Genomic DNA, 20,164 nt, shown 5'->3' with positions numbered 1-20,164 from the left:
CTGTTTATTTGGGGTGAAGTAGAAAAGAAGGGATAAGGGTGATAATTTATTGCCCATCTACTATATTTAAGTTAACATGTATATTACGGGTTTACTGGTATATTCACATATCTGTTTTCATTTTATGTATAAAATAGGTGCAATCAATTTTGATGTAATACAGAATGGGAACAGCTGAAATCAATTATGTAGTATTTTATAAATAATCTGCTTCCAAATTCTTTTTTTTCCCTAAAAACTGCAACAAGAGGTAGAGCTTCACTGATTTGAGTGGCCAGTTTTCTTTTGCAGCCACTGTTTTAAGGATACTAAGTAAATAATCAAAGGCCAGTCAGCTGGAATAGTCAACCTGGTGCCCCACTAATCAGAGCTTAACTAATCAGAGGTTCCTTATCTTGGGTTAATTACCTCTAAATTACTCTTTAGTTTGACTTGCTTCCTTAGGTATTTCTATCTTTAAAAAATTTGCCACTTATTCCATAGGTTTGCAGGTTTCATGAACATATCCTAAGAAATTTTACTCTTAAAACAGATGTTGTGTCAGTATTAAATATTATGGGTATACACAGATATGTAAATCCACTAATCCTTGAGATTATCACAGAAAGCTTCTGGAAAAAATATTTATCTTCATAAATAAGTTTTTATTTTTAATTCTGAAGGGGATCCTTTAACTTATTTTGAAAATGTGTTTTAATTTTTAAATACTATTGTAAAAAAAGACTAATACAAAAAATGGGAGCTGCGTAACTGCGCATTGACAGATGAATGGATAAATAAAATGTGGTATATACACACAATGGAATATTATTCAGCAGTAAAAAGGGACGAAGTTCTGATACATGCAATAACATGGATGAAACTGAAGACATCATGTTGAAGGACATAAGCCAGATACAAAAGGACAAATATTTTTTTATCTCACTGATAGGAAGAAGTTAAGAAAAAGCCAATTCATAGAGTAAAAAACTAGAATACAGTTACTATGGGCCAGGGAATGGGGAGTTAAATGTTTAATTGGTACAGTGTTTCTGTTTGGAGTGATGGAAAAGTTTTAGTAATGGTAGTGATGGTAGCAAAATTAACAGCATTGAATTATATATTTGAATGTGGTTAAAAGGGGGGAATTTTAGGTTGTATGTATGTTGCTAGGATAAAAACTTTAAAAACCATAAGACTATACAACAGTGAACCCTAATGTAAACTGTGGACTGTAGTTAATAATATTATTACAGTATAATATTGTTTCATCAGGTACAGCAAAGAAACCACGCTAATGCAAAGTAGGGGTAACTGTGTATGAGGGAGATATATGGAAATCTGTATCTTCTGTATGATTTTTCGGTAAACCTACAACCTCTCTTTAAAAAAATGAAAAAAAATGCCTTCCCCAAATCTGATCAGGTGGTGGAGACCCTGAGGGGCACACCTTTACTCTGGGGACTTTTGCTCTTAGAGCTGCTCTTTATGAAATCAATTTTTAAAAAGCAAAAAAGAAATAGTAGGCTTGAGTAATTGATAACCCTAAACTCCTGGAACATTCCTTCTCATCAAATACCATGTTCTTTCTAAAGAAGGAAGAAAATATTTCCCCAAAGCAGAACTGCTTTCTAATACTTCTCATGGATATGTGGGGAAAAAAAATTTTAAGCAACTAATAGATGCAGACTTCAAAGTTAGCTATAGTACAGGGGGACTGTTTGGCATTCACAGATCATTAAATATGCAACTACTCTTCTGACCTTTCTACTGTTAGGTACTATATGAAGCAGAGCTGGCGGTGATGACGATGATGGTAGCAGCTAATATTTATCTTTATCGAGCACTTTCTATGTGCCAGGCTACCCCATTATTTAGATATGGGTGTGAGGCACAAAGGGGTTGAGTAACTTGTCCAAAGTCTCCCACCTATTAAAGGGAAAACCCAGCATTTACAGGGGCTTTCTAAACCCAGCATTTACAGGGGCTTTCTAACAGTGGACAGTACTGTTTAGCATATGTTAAGCATTCAGTAACAAATGAGTGATCAAGGCTATCTAGGCACTGTGTAAAGACCGAGCAACATATTTATTGTAAATATATTCAAATTAGGGGTTGTTCCTTTGTTCTTTATTCTATTCTTCTAATTCTTACTAGTTACCTTGCTTATAACCAGTTTGTTCAGAGTAGGGGAGTACATGTCAGGACAGCTTACTGGCTAAGAGTAGAGACTCAGCAGTCAGAGGACCCCTCTTCCAAATCTAGTGCATTCATGCTGTAACTTTGGGAAATTTTCTTACCTTCATAAAAATAAGTTTCTCTCATTTAAGGGATGAGATAATGAGAATACTTAATTTAAGAGAATAATTTTTTTATTGACTTTGTAATAATATTACATTAAAAAAAAATATATATATATGAGGTCCCATTCAACCCCACCACCCCCACCACCCCTCTCCCCCCCCCCCCAGCAACACTCATTCCCATCATCATGACACATCCATTGCACTTGGTAAGCACATCCCTGGGCACCTCTGCACCTCATGGTCATTAAGAGAATAATTGTGAACATTAAATGGATGATGCATGCATTGTATCTGGCATATGGTGAGCATGAATAATTGACAACTTATGCAGTACTTCTGTTCATTATAATTATATTATTAATCCTCTAATTTTTCTAATTTTAATAAGAATAAAGACTTTGTTTTTATTAAGTGGGATTTATTTCTCTTACTCCTATGGAGATTTTTAAACCTTGTTATAGTATCTCCCAATTTTATTTCTGGGGTTCCATTTTTGTTATAGAATTTGTGTGAAGGGAAGCAGGATCCTGAGAGCATGGGCTGAGGGAGCAGTCTATTTCAAGAATCACCATATTTGGGGAGAGACTGAGCTCCAAGACAAATAAACCTTTGACTGCACAAATTGTCTTTCTAAAGGGCTAAGACAGAGAGGGAGAAACCAGGTAAGAGACAGCAGGTTGGAAAATGGGGAAACTAGGTTAGAGTTAGTAGGTTTGAAACAAAGACAGAAGTGAAACCTTAAGAAATTTCCTGAGCCAGAGAGAATATTTGAAGTAAATTTTAATAGAGCACCTAAAACTTTAGGTAGATGCCATTAGCATATTCAGTTATCATTTTTGATGTGGTTATTTGCATTCTTAGCAAATTATGTTTTTTAAGCAATGGACTGAATTAAATTTGGGATCTATCTTCTGGTAAGTGTGACACTGTTAAAATGTTTACTTAAAAATTATAGGAGCTCTGTTATAGTTCTCTAAAAGAAACATGTTTTCAACTCCATCTACTTCATGGCAGTTTTTCTCATTTCTTTTTTAGGTTCGAAAACATCAACTAGAATCATTTTGCATTCAGAATTCAGATCAACACAAAGACTTGATATTGGGAATGAATAGCAAACAAGCAATGTCATCTAACAAACAAGAAAGGCTCTTGTGTTATAACGGGGAAGTTCTGGTTTTTCAGTTGTCTCAAGGAAATTTTGCAGATAAAAGAACTGCAAAAACACCCATATTACATTTCAGAAGAATGGTATTTGACAGAAGAACAAGAGCATTTGTTCAGAAGTCCACTGGATTATTTAAAATGAAGGAAGAAAATGCTAATTTTAAGATTATTTGTTGCAGCTGTGTGTCAGACTTCAGAACTGGAATTAACCTCCCTTATATTGTGATACAAAGCAATAAAAAAAAGAATGTTTTCAAATATTTTCTACTGTTGCTTCACAATTCCAATAAAGTTGAAGAGCGATTGAATTTTAAACTAGGCTATGAGTTGAAGGACAGTGTAAGGGTCCTTAATGGCCCTTTAGTTTTATGGAAACATGCCAAAACTGTCTGCTGTATCTCTATGAAAACTGCAACAGTTGTTAGTATGCCAGCTAACTTTTCCTCTATTATGTGGTCAGGGGAGATTGAAAATCTAGGTGTTGTTTTATTAGGACTAAAGGAATGTTATTTACCTGAGGAAGGATGCACTCGAAAGACTTCAATATCAAAATATGCTTTTTGGGATACCGAATTTTCTTTATACTCTCTTGAAAGTCAAGAAGTGTTAACTGATACATACATTATCCCTCATGCTTATAGCAGTGTGGTAACTTGTGTGCATGTTTGTACAACTGAGATGGTCAAGAGCCGCTTAAGAATGTCTCTGATTGCTCTTACTCGAAAGAATCAGCTGATTTCATTCCATAATGGCATTCCCAAAAGTGTGTGCCAGCTTCCGTTTGGAGATCCTTGTGCAGTTCAACTTATGGATTCTGGTGGAGAGGACTTTTTCATTGTATCCTTTAGATCCAGCGATGCTTGTGCTATTTGGAAAAAGAACTTTCAGGTACAGTACTTGTAGTAATTTAGTTGGGATAGTCTTAGGATTAAGACTTTTTAAGCATTCCACCTCTTCATAGAATTCATCCTTGAGTCTTTTTCCCCCACCTTTATGTAATTTTCAGGTTACACATTTATGTCCCAAACCATTACATTTATCATTTATCATTACATTTTATGCATCTGCCTTTTAGATCCTGTAGGAAAAAGAAAGTGGAGTTATAAATGAAAAGTACACTCATACTGGCATTTATATTTACCCATGTTGTTACCTTCACCAGAGATCTTTATTTCTTCATGTGGCTTCCATCTGTTGTCTGTTGTTCTTTCCTTCCTTTGTAACTGTCTTTAGCATCTCTTGTAGGGCTCATCTAGTAGAATGAACTTCCTCTGCTTTTGTTTATCTGGGAATGTCTTAATGTCTTCCTTGTTTTTGAAAGACAGTTTTGCCAGACATGGAATTCTTGGTTGACAGTATTTTTGTTTTCAGCACTTTAAATATGTCATCTCACTGCCTTCTTGCCTCCATGGTTTCTGATGAAAAGTCAGTACTTAATCTAATCAAAGATCCCTTTTATATGACTCGCTTCTCTCATGCAGCTTTCAGAATTCTCTATCTTTGGCATTTGACAGTTTGATTATAATATGCCACAGTGTGGGTCTATTTGGGTTTATGCTGTTTGGAGTTCGTTGAACATCTTGGACATGTATATTCATGTGTTCCATTAAATCCGAAAAGTTTTCAGCCATTTTTCCCTTTGACTATTCTCTCTGCTTGTTTTTCTCTTTCTTCTCCCTCTGGAACTCCTACAATATACATATTGGTAAGCTTGATGGTGTCCCACAAGTTTTCTTCAGGCTCTGTTCACTTTTCTTCATTCTTCTTTCTGTTCCTCAAATGGAATGATTTAATTTGTCTTACCTTCACATTCACTGTTTTTTCTGCTTGCTCTAATCTGCTGCTGAACCCCTGTAGGGACTTTATAATTTCTATTACTGTAGTTGTCAGCTCTTGTTTCTTTTCATGATTTTCATCTCTGTTGGTATTCTCTTTGTTTTCATCTTTTTTTTTCCTGATTGCCTTTAGTTCTTTGCCCATGTTTTCCTTTAGTTCTTTGAGCATATTTAGGACCATTTTTTAAAAAATCTTTTTTATATCCTGGGTCTGGTCCTTTTTGTTGATGGTTTTTAATGTGTTAATCTTCACCTTTGCCTGGTTCATCACTTCCTGTGTTTCTTTGTATGTTTTGTAACCTTTGTTGAAACCTGGACATTCTAATATTTTACTGTATTATCGCTGAAATTTAGACTTGTGACATCTGTTCCTTATGCTATTATTATGACAGCTTTCCTTGATTGCCTGGAATTAGCCAAAAAAAAAAGGGAAAAAATGAAAACACCTTTCCCAGTCTTTGCAGATTCACCCCTGCAAATGCTATCCCTCAGGGTATCCATACAATGAGTTTAGAGAATAGCTCAGGCCAAAGCATTGAGGACTTCCTAGTCTTTTCTGTGCATGTGTCCTGTCTTGAGCATGCACATGTAGCGCTAGTAATTTCCCCTTTACTGGGAATGTTTCCTCTTCCCTAGGAAAGTTTCCTTACAGTCCTGGGTACTGAACTGTATGTACTACAGCCCTCAATCCCTTGGCCCAGTCAGCATGACTTGACTGTTCTCTCTCAGTGTTCTGTAGGAGAGCTTGGTGAGCTGTCATTTACAATCTGGGCAGGGTCTGGGATGGTGAGTCCCTCAGGCCACAACCAGACAGATAGTGCCAGACATAAATGCTTGATTTGGTGCTTGCCCCATTGCTGCAGTGCTCTAACTGTTTTTTGGAGCTTTGAGATACACATTACTGCCAGTTCTTGCTGGTTGTTAAAGCTTCTGTGGGGGACCAGGGCCCTAAAGGGTCTCATTCTGCCATCTTGAATAGGATGGGGCTCCCAAAATCACTTTTTAATGCTTCACTTAAAGCCATACATTTTTTGAATTCTCTAGAAAAGGGGAAGCTGGGAGACATTAGCAGTATCTGGGGGAAGGAGGGATTTCTGGTTGAGGCACCAAAACTCTGATCTCATTTTAAGATGATATATTTATAATCTGTACTTGTAAACTCAACATCTCCCTAGAGTTTAAAAAACAACAAAAAACATACATTTTTCTTTTTTTTCAATTTCAATTTACCTGAATACTACCTGATAATTGTTTTGCCTTGCCATTTTGAGTTGTTTAGAAATATGTAAATAAATATATACCTGTATAATAATTATGTATTTATTTGTATTTTAATATAATTTCCAAGTTTTATTCAAGCTAAAATAATTAGATGTATATTTTACTTGCAATTAGATTATTAATGATTTCACTTCATAAGCTTCTCTAGAAAAGTCAAATCAGTTCAACGTTTTAAAAGTTGGTAATTATCTATTTAAATTTACTTATCTCTCTCTGCTTTATTTCTAAAAATGAAAAATAGAGAAATTCCTTGAAATGTATTATTATCCCTTTAGGGACAAATAATTGTTCTCCAGAGACAAGTGGAAAGCTTTAATATTCCTAAAAACTATTGCTTAGAGATTTTTTTATCATGTTATATTTTGAAACTCAGAGTTGACTTTTGTGCATGCATTCACGTTTTATCTATATATATAGTCTTTTTTAATGTAAGATTTGGAAATCGCTTTAAAATACTCTTTGGCATTGAATGTTGAATGAGAGGTAAAAAAGCACAGATAATGAATAAGAAAATGAATGGGAAACAGGTTTTTAACTGGGTACCTCCACCAGTAATTTTTCTTTGACCCTAATTTTTTGGTAATATTGCATCCTTCTGGCTTAAGATGTGTATCAGCTCAACAGTGTCATGTGAGGTGTTTATAAATCAAGATAAATAATTGTTACTAGTCAGACATATCTATTCCAAGAGTAGTTTAGTATATTTACTTTTTTCCCCCTAGTTCTTGTGCTATTTTAGGAAAAAACAGATACTGCCTTCCCATGTGTGCTCTGTCCATTTAATCAGAAGCTCAATTAAAACTTTTTATCAGTATATTTTTATTTTGATATTAAATATTGGTAAATGTTTCAGAAAGTTATAAAGGCATTTTTAAAAAAATGAATACTTTGTGTATATTGTTTCAGGTTGAAATTGGATTTTATCAACTTTTGCCTTATAAATTATCTTAATGTTAATAGGGATTATGTAACTATATTCAACCTTTGTAATACATAGAGGACTTAAATTTGCAAAAGCAAAATAGTTTGAAAGCTATCCTATTTTATTATATTTTGAATGCTATCTTTTAAAAGCACACTATACTTGAAAAAAAAAGTATTATTTTGAAAGGTAACAGTTTCTGTCCTTTTCTACTTTCTCTTTTCCTTTCCAAGGTACAGGAGGGAGGAAACGTCTGGTATAGCCTGTGATGCTTATTGCGGTCAGGGTAATAAGAAGAACACAGTTAACCTGAGTTTGAATCTAAACTGAGCCACATTTATTGGTGTTACCATAAGGAATGTATGTAATTCTTGTGAATTAAGGGCTCCCATCAGTTTACTTGTTCTATCCAAGGTGCTCAGGTCCCCTTTTCACCTGGATATGGAAAATAATTCCATTGAACCTCATTAATTCGGTGGAATATACTCCTTGCTCCCTTGAAGTGGGTCTGCTGCTTGGGCACTGTAAAGCTTTCCAAAGCAGGAGACTCAGTCAGTCCCTGTAGGTGGGTCTGTAACTGCTGGGCTCTATGACTTGAAATTGTATTCTAGGCTTCATTCTTTCCACAAGTTATTTACCTAAGTCCCTGCTGACTTACCCCTTAAGCTACCTCTTCAGGGATTCTATACTTCTAAGCAGCTCCCTAATGCCCTATATTGAAAACTCTGGAGTTACATCCTGATATTTACAAACACTTGTTTCTGAATTGCCTTGGTAACCTTACCACTGTGGGAATTTTGCAGCTCATGCCTTCTTCTTGGTGTTACATTACATTAATACTTACCTACTCAAAAATGTTTTTGGATATAGTTCATGATAAAATATTTGATTATTTTAAAAACAGGAATAAAGGCTAAGAATCTAGAAAGGAAGGAGGATTGGGGATATTCATGTCAAAAAAAAGCAGTTTAAGCAAAGTAATTATATTTGACCAATTACCTTTAGTTTTAGCAGTTAAAACAAAAAAGTAAATATGGGGTTTATGATTGAATGGAACATGCTATTAAGGAAAAAAATCTAATGTGTTCTGAGAGGAATTTACTCTTTGTGGTATTATGAGATATTTTGAAAAAGAAAATATGTTCCTGAGTAATAAAATGGTATCTTTGATAGCGATTTTGCCCCCAAATGGGAGAAAAGAACAGAAACAGTCATCTTTTGGGTTAGCTATGGATTCATCCACTTACACTTTTTTACTTTATTCCATAAAGGAATTAAGGCCACTTACACAAATACATAAAATACAAAGGAACATAATATTAGAGTACATTCTCATACCAGCCCTTTGTAGAAGGTCTAGTTATAACGTTTAAGTCATTGATATGACTACACTGAGAACTGACTCTAGAGGCCAGAGGAATACATCATTACCTTTTCTCTTCCATAGCTTTCTCTCTGGAATAGAAATAGTCTCTGCAAGTCTTTTGGCAAAAATCTATGTCGCAGGCATTTTCAAATTGAGATCATTATCAAGTATAGCCTATTGGAGTGTTACAGACAGAAAGAGATCACTATTTTAGAGCTGTGCTATCTAATACAGTAGCCACTAGCCACTTAGTTATTCAAAATTTGAAGTGTGGCTAGTCTGAATTAAAATATGTTATAAATGTAAAGTACATGCCAGATTTCAAAGATTTAGTTAAAAAATATTTCAATAATTTATTGATTACATGTTTAAATGATAATATTTTGAATATATTGGGCTAATAATTTTACCTGTTTATTTTTACTGCTTCCAGAAAATTTTCTTTAGCTACTAGGAAATGTAAAATTGTGTATTTTTCACCCATTTGTGGCTCACCTATTTTTCTGTCAGATAACACTGTTCTAGAGCTGTAGATTGCAAATTCATTTGTACATGGGCATTGTATTAGCCAAAGGGGTGCTGATGCAAAATACCAGAAATTGGTTGTTTTTTATAAAGGGTATTTATTTGGGGTAGGAACTTACAGATACCAGGCCATAAAGCCTAAGTTACTTCCCTTACCAAAGTCTGTTTCCACATGTTGGAGCAAGATGGCTGCTGATGTCCGCCAGGATTCAGGCTTCCTGGGTTCTTTTCTTTAGGCTTTCTGGCTTCTTTTCAGGTTCAGAGTTCCTCTCTTCCTGAGACTTGCTTTTCTCTCCTCTGTGTGCTTACTTTCAGGGCTCCAGCTTAAGACTTCAGCGTCAGACTCTTAACATCAAAACTCTAACATTATAAACTCTCCAACTCTGTCCTTTGATCTGTGAGTTCCTGCCCACCAAGGGGTGGGGACTTAATGCCCTACTGGCACAAAAGGTTTACTTACGTAAACCTTTGAATCCAATATAATCTAATATGCCCAGAGGAAAAGACCAGTTTACAAACATAATCCAGTATTTCCTTTTGGAATTCATCAATAATATCAAATTGCTACAGGCATGTCTCCAGCTCTGTGGCGTTTGTGTGCCTGGCACATTCTTATTACTAATGTCTCTATACATAGTTCATTTTTACTCCATGATGCTCATGGGAGGTGGGAGAAAGAGAGGGTATGAGTATACAAATATGCTTCCTCTTGCCTTATCTGGGCAAGATTGAGATATGGTTATGTAGATTGAAGGACCTTACTTTTATTCTTGCTCTAATACAAGGCACCCTCTGCATTATCTAGATGATGTAACTGTAATCCTGGGATTCTGAGTAAGAGTTACAAATTTCCTGCCTCAGGGAAAAGGTGGAGCTGATCCCCAAGGTGTTAGCTATCCAGGGACCCATCTGGAGGCTTTCAACTTTATGGATCTTTGAGAGGTTGTCTTCTATATTAAACCTGCAATCTCTTGTTCTGCTTTAAACTGACCAATCATTTCAGTAGGCTAGGATTCTTCTATGTATCTCACTGTTAGGGGACACCATCCCTTTGTGACCCTGATAATGACTATCTTCCTCCCCACCAAGGTTTAGGGTATTAAGTTTCATATTGACTCTGTTACAGGTTGTTCTGCTTTAGGATCTCTTTAGTGTCTACTAGTACTTTCTGGTTATCTAGTGCAACTGAATTCCTTGGTTAATTCATCTGATCATAAATATATATCCACTAAGGCATGTGGGAGTGAGAGTCATCCTTATATTATCTGTGTTAGAGAAAGTTGGACTCCTCACGGAAGTTTTACTTTTGAGAAGTGTTTAGAGATTCCAAAACCTTTAGTCATGAGAAGTATTGAAATTCATTAATAGATTATGATAAATTTTTAATGTAGAAATCAGGAATATAACAGCCCCTGGTTAAACATTGATAAAATATATATGAGTGCCATACTTTCTTTAAAATTGTTATATAACCCTTTATGTCTGCTTGCCTCACAATATCTTTATTTTATTTTACTTTTTAAAAATTTGTACACTACCATTTTCATTACTCCTTGGTAAGACTGAGGGTAACAATTTACAACTATGTGAAACAAAAGAACCTGGTTCATTTCACATCTGTTTTTTCCCCTGTATTCCTCCATTACCTCTCTTCCATTCAGGTTGCTGCTAAGTGGGAAAAAATTAGCTCAGTCTTGATAGATGACTTTATTGGAAGTGGAATGGAACAAGTACTGATACTTTTTAAAGACTCCTTGAACTCAGAATGCCTGGCTTCATTTCAAATAACAGATTTTGGCAACATAAACTATTCCGTAAGTTCTATTTACTTTTTATACATTATTTTAACAATCATTTTAGAAATTTTCAGTACTTAAAACCTTTTGACTCATTCATATATTTGTGATTTCATACTTAAAGTAAACTTTTGGAACTTTAAAGACATTGAGTCTTTTCAATATTATATACATAGAGTTTCCTTTCAGGAGATGTCATATAAATTGCCTTTACGCTTTTAATATATTTGAAAGATAGTGTATTTGATAGTCACTAAAATGACCGTAATATTGAAAATTAATTTTCTTGTTGCTGCTTAAAATCAATTTTAAAGCAATTAATGTATTATTGGCTTAATTTTAATTAAGAAATAAAATGAAGTGAAACTACCTTAGTAATAGCTGATGCTATCTTTAAATCATGGGCATAAGGGAAATGGTACCCTTGAAGTTTTAGGTGTATACAAATATTTATGAGCCTTAGTTTTGCTCATTTCTAAAATGAAGACAATTCTTATTTTCTCTAATTATGGAATGATGTTATATTAAAATCTAGTAAGCCGATGCTTTGTAAAGCATTATACAAATGTTAGGTGATAATAGTAGTAATCATAGTAAGTTTTAACTAGTTATTAGAAGGTGGGGGACATAGAAGAGGTGGCATTGGATTGGGAAAAGTGGACATGGTGGACGATGGGTATGGGGAAGGGCAGGAAGAGATGAGAGGTGGGGGCGTATTTGGGACGTGGAGCTGCCCTGGATGGCGCCTCGGGGGTGATCACCGGACATCGTGGATCCTCACAGGGCCCACTGGATGGAATGGAGGAGAGTATGGGCCATGATGTGGACCATTGTCTATGAGGTGCAGAGATGCCCAAAGATGTACTTACCAAATCCAATGGATGTGTCATGATGATGGGAACGAGTGTTGTTGGGGGGGGAAAGGGGGGGTGGGGGGGTGGGGTTGAATGGGACCTCACATATATATTTTTAATGTAATATTATTACAAAGTCAATAAAAAAAATAAAAAAAAATAAAAAATAAAAAAAAAGAAGGTGGGGGAAATGTATAATTTGCCATTTTAAAAATAGTGTGTAACATGGAAAACTGTCTTTTGATTGGATACATTTTAATTGTATTTTAAGTTTTATGAATTTTCTGTTTAATTCACAATTTCAGCTTTAGTGCCTTTTTTATTCATTAGAGTGATACGTTGGATTGTCATGAAGATGCTTCATTTGAAGACAAACAAGAAAATTTTTCTTTGGTGGTTCAAGCTCTGGAAAGAAGATTAAAAGTTAGTGTCCTTGTTAGTTTTTTGCTTTTGCTTTTTCTTGATTAGTGCTAAAGAATACTGATAAAAAGGTCCTTAAAATATAACCAACTCAATGATTGGATAAAAACAATGGTATTTCAAAGAGTCTTCATCTTTTTGGTACCTAAAAACTATTATGATATCAGTTAAAAATTTATTTAAAAAAATGATACCCGTTTATAGTAAGATTGTGTAGGTTTAGTAACCTTTTTAAGATAAAACATAAGCTCGCTTTTGAAAATACACTCTTCTGGCCTGGAGGATTGATATACCAAGGTATTTCTTTTAGAGGGGCAGCAAATATGATAAATCATAAAATGTTCCTAACATGAACAACTTACCTCAAGCTTTCCATAAAAACTCCCTAAAAAAGTGTTTCCAAATGTGTAAAGGTAGTGCACACTCAGTGTAAAACAAGCAGACTCCTCAAATATTAAAAAGAATATAAACTAGTTATATTCCAATACTGAGATGTAACCATGCTTGGAATGAATATGATTGCAGGCTTATTTATGAATATATGCAAACGTACATTGAGCTGATTATAGGATACATTTTCTCTTGTAACATCTTTTGAAAATTAGAAATTTTCCAATATACACCAAAGTTAAAAGAGTAACAGTGATTGTCGGTACAGACCAGTTTACAAACATAATCCAGTATCTATTTTTGGAATTCATAACTATATCAAACTGTTATACTACCCCCATTCCCACTCTCCCTTTTGTAATGACACTAATGAGGAGGCCAAAGTATTTGCTTCTTTTTGGGATTTGTCTGTTTCTTTTTAAAAAATTGTTCCTCTATCCTAGGGGTCTGCAAACTTTTCTGTAAAGGACTAGATAGTAGATATTTGTGCTTTGTGGGTCCTGTGGTCTCTGGTAACTACTCAGTTCTGCCGTTGTAGTGCAAATCTAGCCATAGGTAATATGTAAACAAGTGTGGCTGTGTTCCAATAATACTTTATTCATGAAAACAGGCAGTGATCTGGATGTGGCCCATAGGCTTTAGTTTGCCATCACCTACTATATTAGCCAAAGAGGTGCTGATGCAAGTACCAGAAATCTGTTGGTTTTTATTTGGGGTGAAAGCTTTCAGTCACTAGGCCCTAAAGAGTCCAACCCAAGGTACTAAAAGAGGTACTTTCTCACCCAACTCAGTTGCCATGTGTTGAAGTCAGATGGCAGGCCTGGTCTCTCCTTCCTTCTTCCTCTTAAGGCTTTGGAGGCCCAGCTTCTTCTTGTTCTCAGCTGTAGACTGGAGTAGGGTTTGCTTCTTTCTGGGCTTCCTCAGCTCAACTGTTCTCTTCAGCTGCAAACTATTTGGAAGATGGCTCATCTCTCTTTCCCTGGCCACAGGATCAAAATTCTCTCCTCTGTTGGTCTATGGATCTGCCTTTCTTCCTGTGCCTCTTCTATGTGTCTTATGGAGTGAGTGTCCATTTATATAGCCCATCAAGGGAGTGGGGACTTAAACTGAGTTACATCCAAAAGCCCTAATCTTAACATAATTTAATCAAAGACATCTCAGCTGAATCTAATATAATCAAAGGTTATCACATCCAGAGAAAGAGACCAGTTTACAAACATAATTTCTCTTTTTGGAATCCATAAATAATCTCAAATTGCCACCCTTTCTCTCTCCCCTAAATTTCTTCTAACCTAGAAGTTTTTGTCAAGAATACTCCCTAGGAGCTACCTCATGTTGTATCCCATTAGGAATCACATAATGTCACTGTGTCACATTGGTTATGCAAATTTGATCACTTTGTTAATGGGTGGCTACCCTACATATCTCCATAGGAAAGGTACATTCTTCCATTTCCAGTTAGCATTTAATCTGTTGAGGCAGTAATTTGGCACCATGTGAATATTATGTTTTCCAATTTAGCATTTGTTAATGAACTTCACCTAAATCAGTATTTCAGTGAAGATTGGTAAAATGGTAATTTTCTAAGTCTCATTCCTTCTATATTAATTTGTCAGGGTTTTTTTCTGTAAAGAAGAACGTTCCTTCATCAACTGAGAATTAAAAATTGTTCTTCCAAAAAAAGGAGGGTAAATGTGTGTGTAATTCTTTTTGCTTTAATTTTCAGAGTAAGGAGTTGATCTAATATGATCTTTTGAAAATGAGACTTTTGGTCTGTCATTTTCACTCTTATTGCTGTGGTATCATGGAGTTTTATTTATTCAATATTTTACTATCAGTTACACTCCTTCTTTCTGATGTTCATATAGACCCAAATGTGTCCTGAGAAAGCCTGGTCATGATAGTTTTTGTATTAATTTGCGAGCTCTTCTGTGCTTTCTGATCACAACAAAATGTCTCAGCTTCACCTGTATTTTCCCTTCCCCAAACCTGGAATTGGCCATTTCACTAAGAATCCCCAGTTCCTTTTAGTGGAAATGATATTTTAAAAAACAAAATATGGATGTTTAGTGTTCTCTTTGTTATTAGGTATGACCGTGTCTAGCCCTTTCAATGTAGGGCTAAGATAGTAAAAAAAAAAAGTCATATTGGCATTTCCATTTCAAATTTAATATTACAGTGCATTTTCCTTTTTGTTTTATATTCATATCTTTTTTTAGGATGTGCAAAAATAGTTTCACAATTGTAACACGAATATTACTCCTAACAATAAAAATTGTTTGAGTAAAGTTAATATTTCTTTACAGTGCTTTTTGCTATTAGACTATCTCAGTAGTGTGACAAAAAGTCTCTAGCAATCTAACTGAGCCTTAGGATTTGCTGTTTAAATTACATTGTCTTGATGGTCCAACAACTTCTCAAGCTATGCATTTTACTTAAAGTGGTAGTGTCCTAGGTACCTGATAAAAATGAACATAAAATCCTCTCTGGAAACACAACATTTATAGGCCTCAAATAAATCTCACAAGTAATTTTTCAAAGAAATGAGCAACCTACAGAATCACTAAGCACATAAAGAAACAAGGCATTATAAGTAGTCATAGAATATAACTGAATAGCATTTCTATAAACCACAACCTAATTGAAATTTTAAAACTCAGTGGATGAGTTTAACAGTGGACTCAGAGAGATGAAGGAGATGATAAGCAAGTTACTGAACTAAAATACGTTAGAAAAACTATCCAGAAATAGCACAGAGTTAAGGAAGGAAAATATGAAAGAAATGTTTGAAACGACATGGAGTGAAGACACTTTGGAATGGAGGAGAAGAGATCATTAACTATCCATTTTGTTTCAGGTATCCACATGTTAAAAGAAGCTCTCAATGTGGATAATAAAATTCTAAGTGTTGGAAGACCTGGTAGAGATGAACAAGTCTGTACTCCTGCTCCCATTTTACAAATGAAGAAACAAATGGCAAGCTAGAAAGCCTAAGTGATTTGCAGAGCTACAACTAGAGTCCATTTCATTGTTCTTTGTCCCATGGAATTTGTTTCCTAACCAGTTATTGGAGGGGAAATGGGGACACAAGGACCTTAGAGAAATTTGTGCACATGTACATAATACTCTTAGCATTGTTAGCAATATTGCAGATCTGGATGTAAGCCAAATGTCCATCAGCTGGAGAATAGAGAAGTCAATAGTGGTATATTCATATGATGGAATACTGTAGAGTAATGAAAGGAACAAACTGTACCTGTGACAGCATAGATCACTCTAAAGCCTAATGTGAATACATACAAAATGATTCATTTAGAAAAGGTTCTGAAGCAATATACATGCAAAGAAACTAGAAATATTCTTTAGGGATTCACACAAATGTAAAATTATGAAGATATGTTATCTTAAAAGGCTGGGTTGTGTTGTCTATAGGGGAGAAAGGGATATTTGTGATTGGGGGTGCCCACAGGTAGCTCCTGGAGTGCTACTTTTTGATTTGGGTGCAGTTACATGGGTGTTGACTTCATTATTAAATAAAGTCTTTAAACTGTGTTTTGTATTAAGCATGCTTCTGCATGTATGATAACAATTACAGTAAAAAGAACAAAACAGCAAGATTCAGTGTCATGCAGTGCATCGTGCTCCTGTATTTGGTTTTAGATGTTTTTTGGTTTTGTTTGTGGGGAAGAAAAAGAAAGCGTTCCATAACATGTACATGGAAAAGTTCTGGAAAGACAAACAATTTGGCTGTGCAAATAAGACTGGAGGGTCTAGGAAGCAAAGACGTGATTTACTTTTATAGTGCTTAGAGGTCTTACCATGTGCTTGTTTTATTTTTGTAATTTTAAAATGAAACTTTCACAACATAGATCATTTAACTAGTCTAGTAATTCACAATTTAGCCTGTAGTGAGAGACATGTTGAGGAAAGGAAGAAAAGGAGGACACCAGTATTAATTCCTGAGGCTGCATTTTCAGTCTGCCCACATATTTTTGTCTTCTATTCCCTATCCCTCCAGCAGTCTCAGATTTGGCTCTATACTTCCTATGGGCACAGTTCTTCCCCCATGTCAGGGGTTACTTGGAGAATGCGTGATGGAGGGTGAATGCTGAGGAGCCCACAGAACTAGGTCAGCATATGCAATTTTAAAACATTAGTTGTTTACATACTTTGTACAATGAGATGAGATGTACAACTAATTCAGTCTTCACACTTTCCAACTTCTCTTCATTGATTAAAAAGAAAAAAAGGAAGACTCCAAAAAAGAAATGCATTTTGTTTTGTAAATTTAGAAAAACACATTATATTAAAAACTTAGTTAATACTTAAACAGTCTCTGATATCCATCTGAAATGAAGCAGCTTTCAGTTCAATGATGTGACTTTTAAAATTTTCAGTAGCAAAGTATATGTCATAAATGTTTCCTCCTTAATGCTGAAGCCTGTTTATCTGGTTTAATAAAAGGAGTGGATTTCTTTATGCCGTTTTCAGCAGTTAAGAGTTGACTCTAGCAATGAGGTTACTAGCACAAAATAAACTTGACAGTTTGGGGGCTGTTATGTTATCTTTGAAATTTGCTATATAGGTTATGTGAATAGAGGATTTTAAACAGTATGAATTAAAAGGGATTATTTCTCCTCATGGTGATGTCTTTGTGTTTGTGGATGCTTTGCTTTTGAAACACATTATTTCAACAACAAGCAAAACTTCTTGTGCATATCAGAGTATTGATAGGCCTTGATTTTTATTCTGGTTGATAGTTACCTAACTCATTGATTAAATTTAGGCTAATACATTGACGTTCTTTCAATTCGATTTGTAAACTCTATTACAAAGAGTTTTTTTCTATATTACTAATCTTCAAAAAATATATTTTATTTGTACTTAGAGGCTTAAAATTTATAAATGAAAGAGTTTTACTCTGAGAAGCAGAGAATTCAGTTTTTCTATAGAAAAATGGATCGATAAGCCAGATTAAGAGAAAGTACTTCATGAAATAATGGTATGACAGTTTTCATTTGAAATGATGTCTCTGGTAACTGTCCTTCTTTCTACTTTACAGATTGGTTTGACTTCTGTTTGGGAATTACGGAAGGATCTCTTGCTTAAGGAAAAAGTTATTTCAAAATCTTGCAAAGCTTTAATAAACCTGGTTCAAGGGAAAGATGATTCTACATCAAGTGGAGAGGAGGTAAAACTAATCATGTGACCATTTTATCATTTTATGATTTGAGAGCTACTTAAATTGGCATACTGAAATATATTAGAACATTCTGCTTAGTGGATCAGGAAGAAAACTGGCAGGGATTATGATGGTAGGCTTTTAAGACCTTGAATAGTATTTGATTAAGGAGCCTGATATATTACCAAATTGTGGATAATTTGATAAGATACTAAAATCTCAGTTATCAGGAACATTGGGAAACAAGTCCTTTTGTATGATTGGAATAAAAATTACTCCTAAATGAATTGTATATTTCCTGACTTCTTAAACAGAATATACTGAGTTAATTATTTAACTTTAACTTTGTCTTCATGAAGATATAATTTTGTCATTGTATACTTTTGTCCTTTTAGTCCATTGTGTTGTTCATTTCTAAGGATATATATGTCTCTAGCAAGTGTCCTAAATTGCTATGCTTAGTTCAGTAATGTAGAAAGTTAACAAATACTGCTTAAACTTTATAAAAAGTATCATTTATTTGCAGTAGTTCCATAAAGAGAGACACACAACTTACAAATAAATCAAGAAAAGCTGGGCATAGAGAAACTTAATGTTGCATTTTATTTCCTCAAGTTACTTAGTTGCTAGCTCTAACTTCTTTCTAGATGGATCATTCTTGTAATTTTTAAGCCTTGTGCCTGTATATCCATCTTTGCAATATGAGGGTTTTGGTCCAAAAGATGATCTAATGTAAAAAGGATAAACACATCAGGTTGCATTTCTATGTTACTATTCTAGTTTCTTGTGAAACCTCCAGAATGTAATTGTTAAAGTCTCCCCGTTTCCCTTCCCCCCCATCTCACCCCCACAGTTTTGCCAGTATTAGAAAGGGGAAGGAATGTTTAGAAAGTAATGTATTGAAACCACTCTGTGCAAGGTACCATTTTTAGCCCCTTTAAATTGTTTTCTCAGTTAATATTAAGAGCAAACATGGTAGTTTAAAATTTCCTTAGATTTCAGATGAGTAGCTTGCCTCAAATCTAACAGCTACTGGCAGAGGCATCAAATTCCTAGAACATGTTTGGTCTAATATATTGTAAGTGTCTATGGCTTATTTTCAGTAATTACCATGTTGAGAGGCAGTAGAGAGTAATGGTTAAGATAGAGTATGGTTCTGGAACTAGTCTGCTTTAGTTCAAAGTCACCGCTCTGCCACTTGCTAGCTGTGTGAATTTGGGCAACTTACTTAACTTACTTAACTTCCCTTTGCCTCATTTTCCTATCTATAAAATAATAGTACTGATCTAGGGTACTAGGGTTATTGTGAGAGTTAAATGAATTGATACAGGAATGGCATCTAGAGCAGTGCCTGGCATGTAGTAAGCACTCAGGAATGGTATACATTATTACTACTCTTATTATTGTTGCTGTTACTTCTGCTACTACTACTTCTATTGTATATCCATATGTGTGTGGAAGTGAGTGAGTATGGCTTGGACTTTAAGACTAAGATTTGAGCAGTAATCTATAAGCAGCCCAAAGATATATAATTCACTTTATGCACATAAAAATTCACAGTTATAGGTTTAGGGCCATTTACTGATCAAATTTGATTATATTGGTGAAAATATTTAAAGATTGAGTTGTTCTTGGTATACCTGAGGTACATATTTTTAGATTACTTTTAAAATGGACTTCAAGTTTATAATACTTGCTGACTGGCTTCTGGATTACCCATCTTTTTGCAGTCACACCATACTTCTAATCTGGTAGATAGTTTTAGTTTATTATGTATGCTTTATAAATTTTATTTTAGTGAATTATGTATAATCTATATTACATACACTATAATTTATTTAAAATATTCTGGCTGAAAGGCCTGGCCAAAAGTTGATTTACATTATTTTTCTTAGTTTTGCTACATTTGGTACATTTTTTTTAATCGGTTGGTTAAACCTGTTTTTCTATAAGGAAGGGCTTGTTCTTCTTTGTGGTGAGAAAGAAAGTCCTGTCCGTACCTTTGATGAAAACTTATCAGACAATTTTCAAGATTCAGAGCATCTAATAGAGAAGATGTGGTATCGTGTAATGGATGATAGCTTAGTTGTTGGAGTGAAAACCACATCTTCTTTGGAACTGTAAGTAAATTCTAAGAAAGCATT

At 34.7% G+C, this 20,164-nt stretch overlaps 1 protein-coding gene across 3 annotated transcripts in view; it reads left to right on the top strand.

Moving 5' to 3' along the window:
* Positions 1–20,164, top strand: part of FANCB (FA complementation group B) — a 214,778-nt gene that overhangs the window by 2,452 nt on the left and 192,162 nt on the right. For all 3 annotated transcript variants that reach the window (XR_009184463.2, XM_058292099.2, XM_023586299.3), the window contains exons 2-6: positions 3,321–4,337; positions 11,040–11,192; positions 12,359–12,451; positions 17,901–18,029; positions 19,974–20,140. Coding sequence is in view for 2 of the 3 variants with exons in the window: in XM_058292099.2 (XP_058148082.1) it covers positions 3,321–4,337; positions 11,040–11,192; positions 12,359–12,451; positions 17,901–18,029; positions 19,974–20,140 (1,559 nt within the window). In the remaining variant the exon portion in view is untranslated. The remainder of the gene's footprint in view (positions 1–3,320; positions 4,338–11,039; positions 11,193–12,358; positions 12,452–17,900; positions 18,030–19,973; positions 20,141–20,164) is intronic.

The sequence above is a fragment of the Dasypus novemcinctus genome, chromosome X (assembly GCF_030445035.2).
Source record: "Dasypus novemcinctus isolate mDasNov1 chromosome X, mDasNov1.1.hap2, whole genome shotgun sequence".
NCBI lineage: Eukaryota > Metazoa > Chordata > Mammalia > Cingulata > Dasypodidae > Dasypus > Dasypus novemcinctus.
The sequence above is the reverse complement of the archived record's forward strand: the minus strand, read 5'-3'. Positions and strand labels throughout refer to the sequence as shown.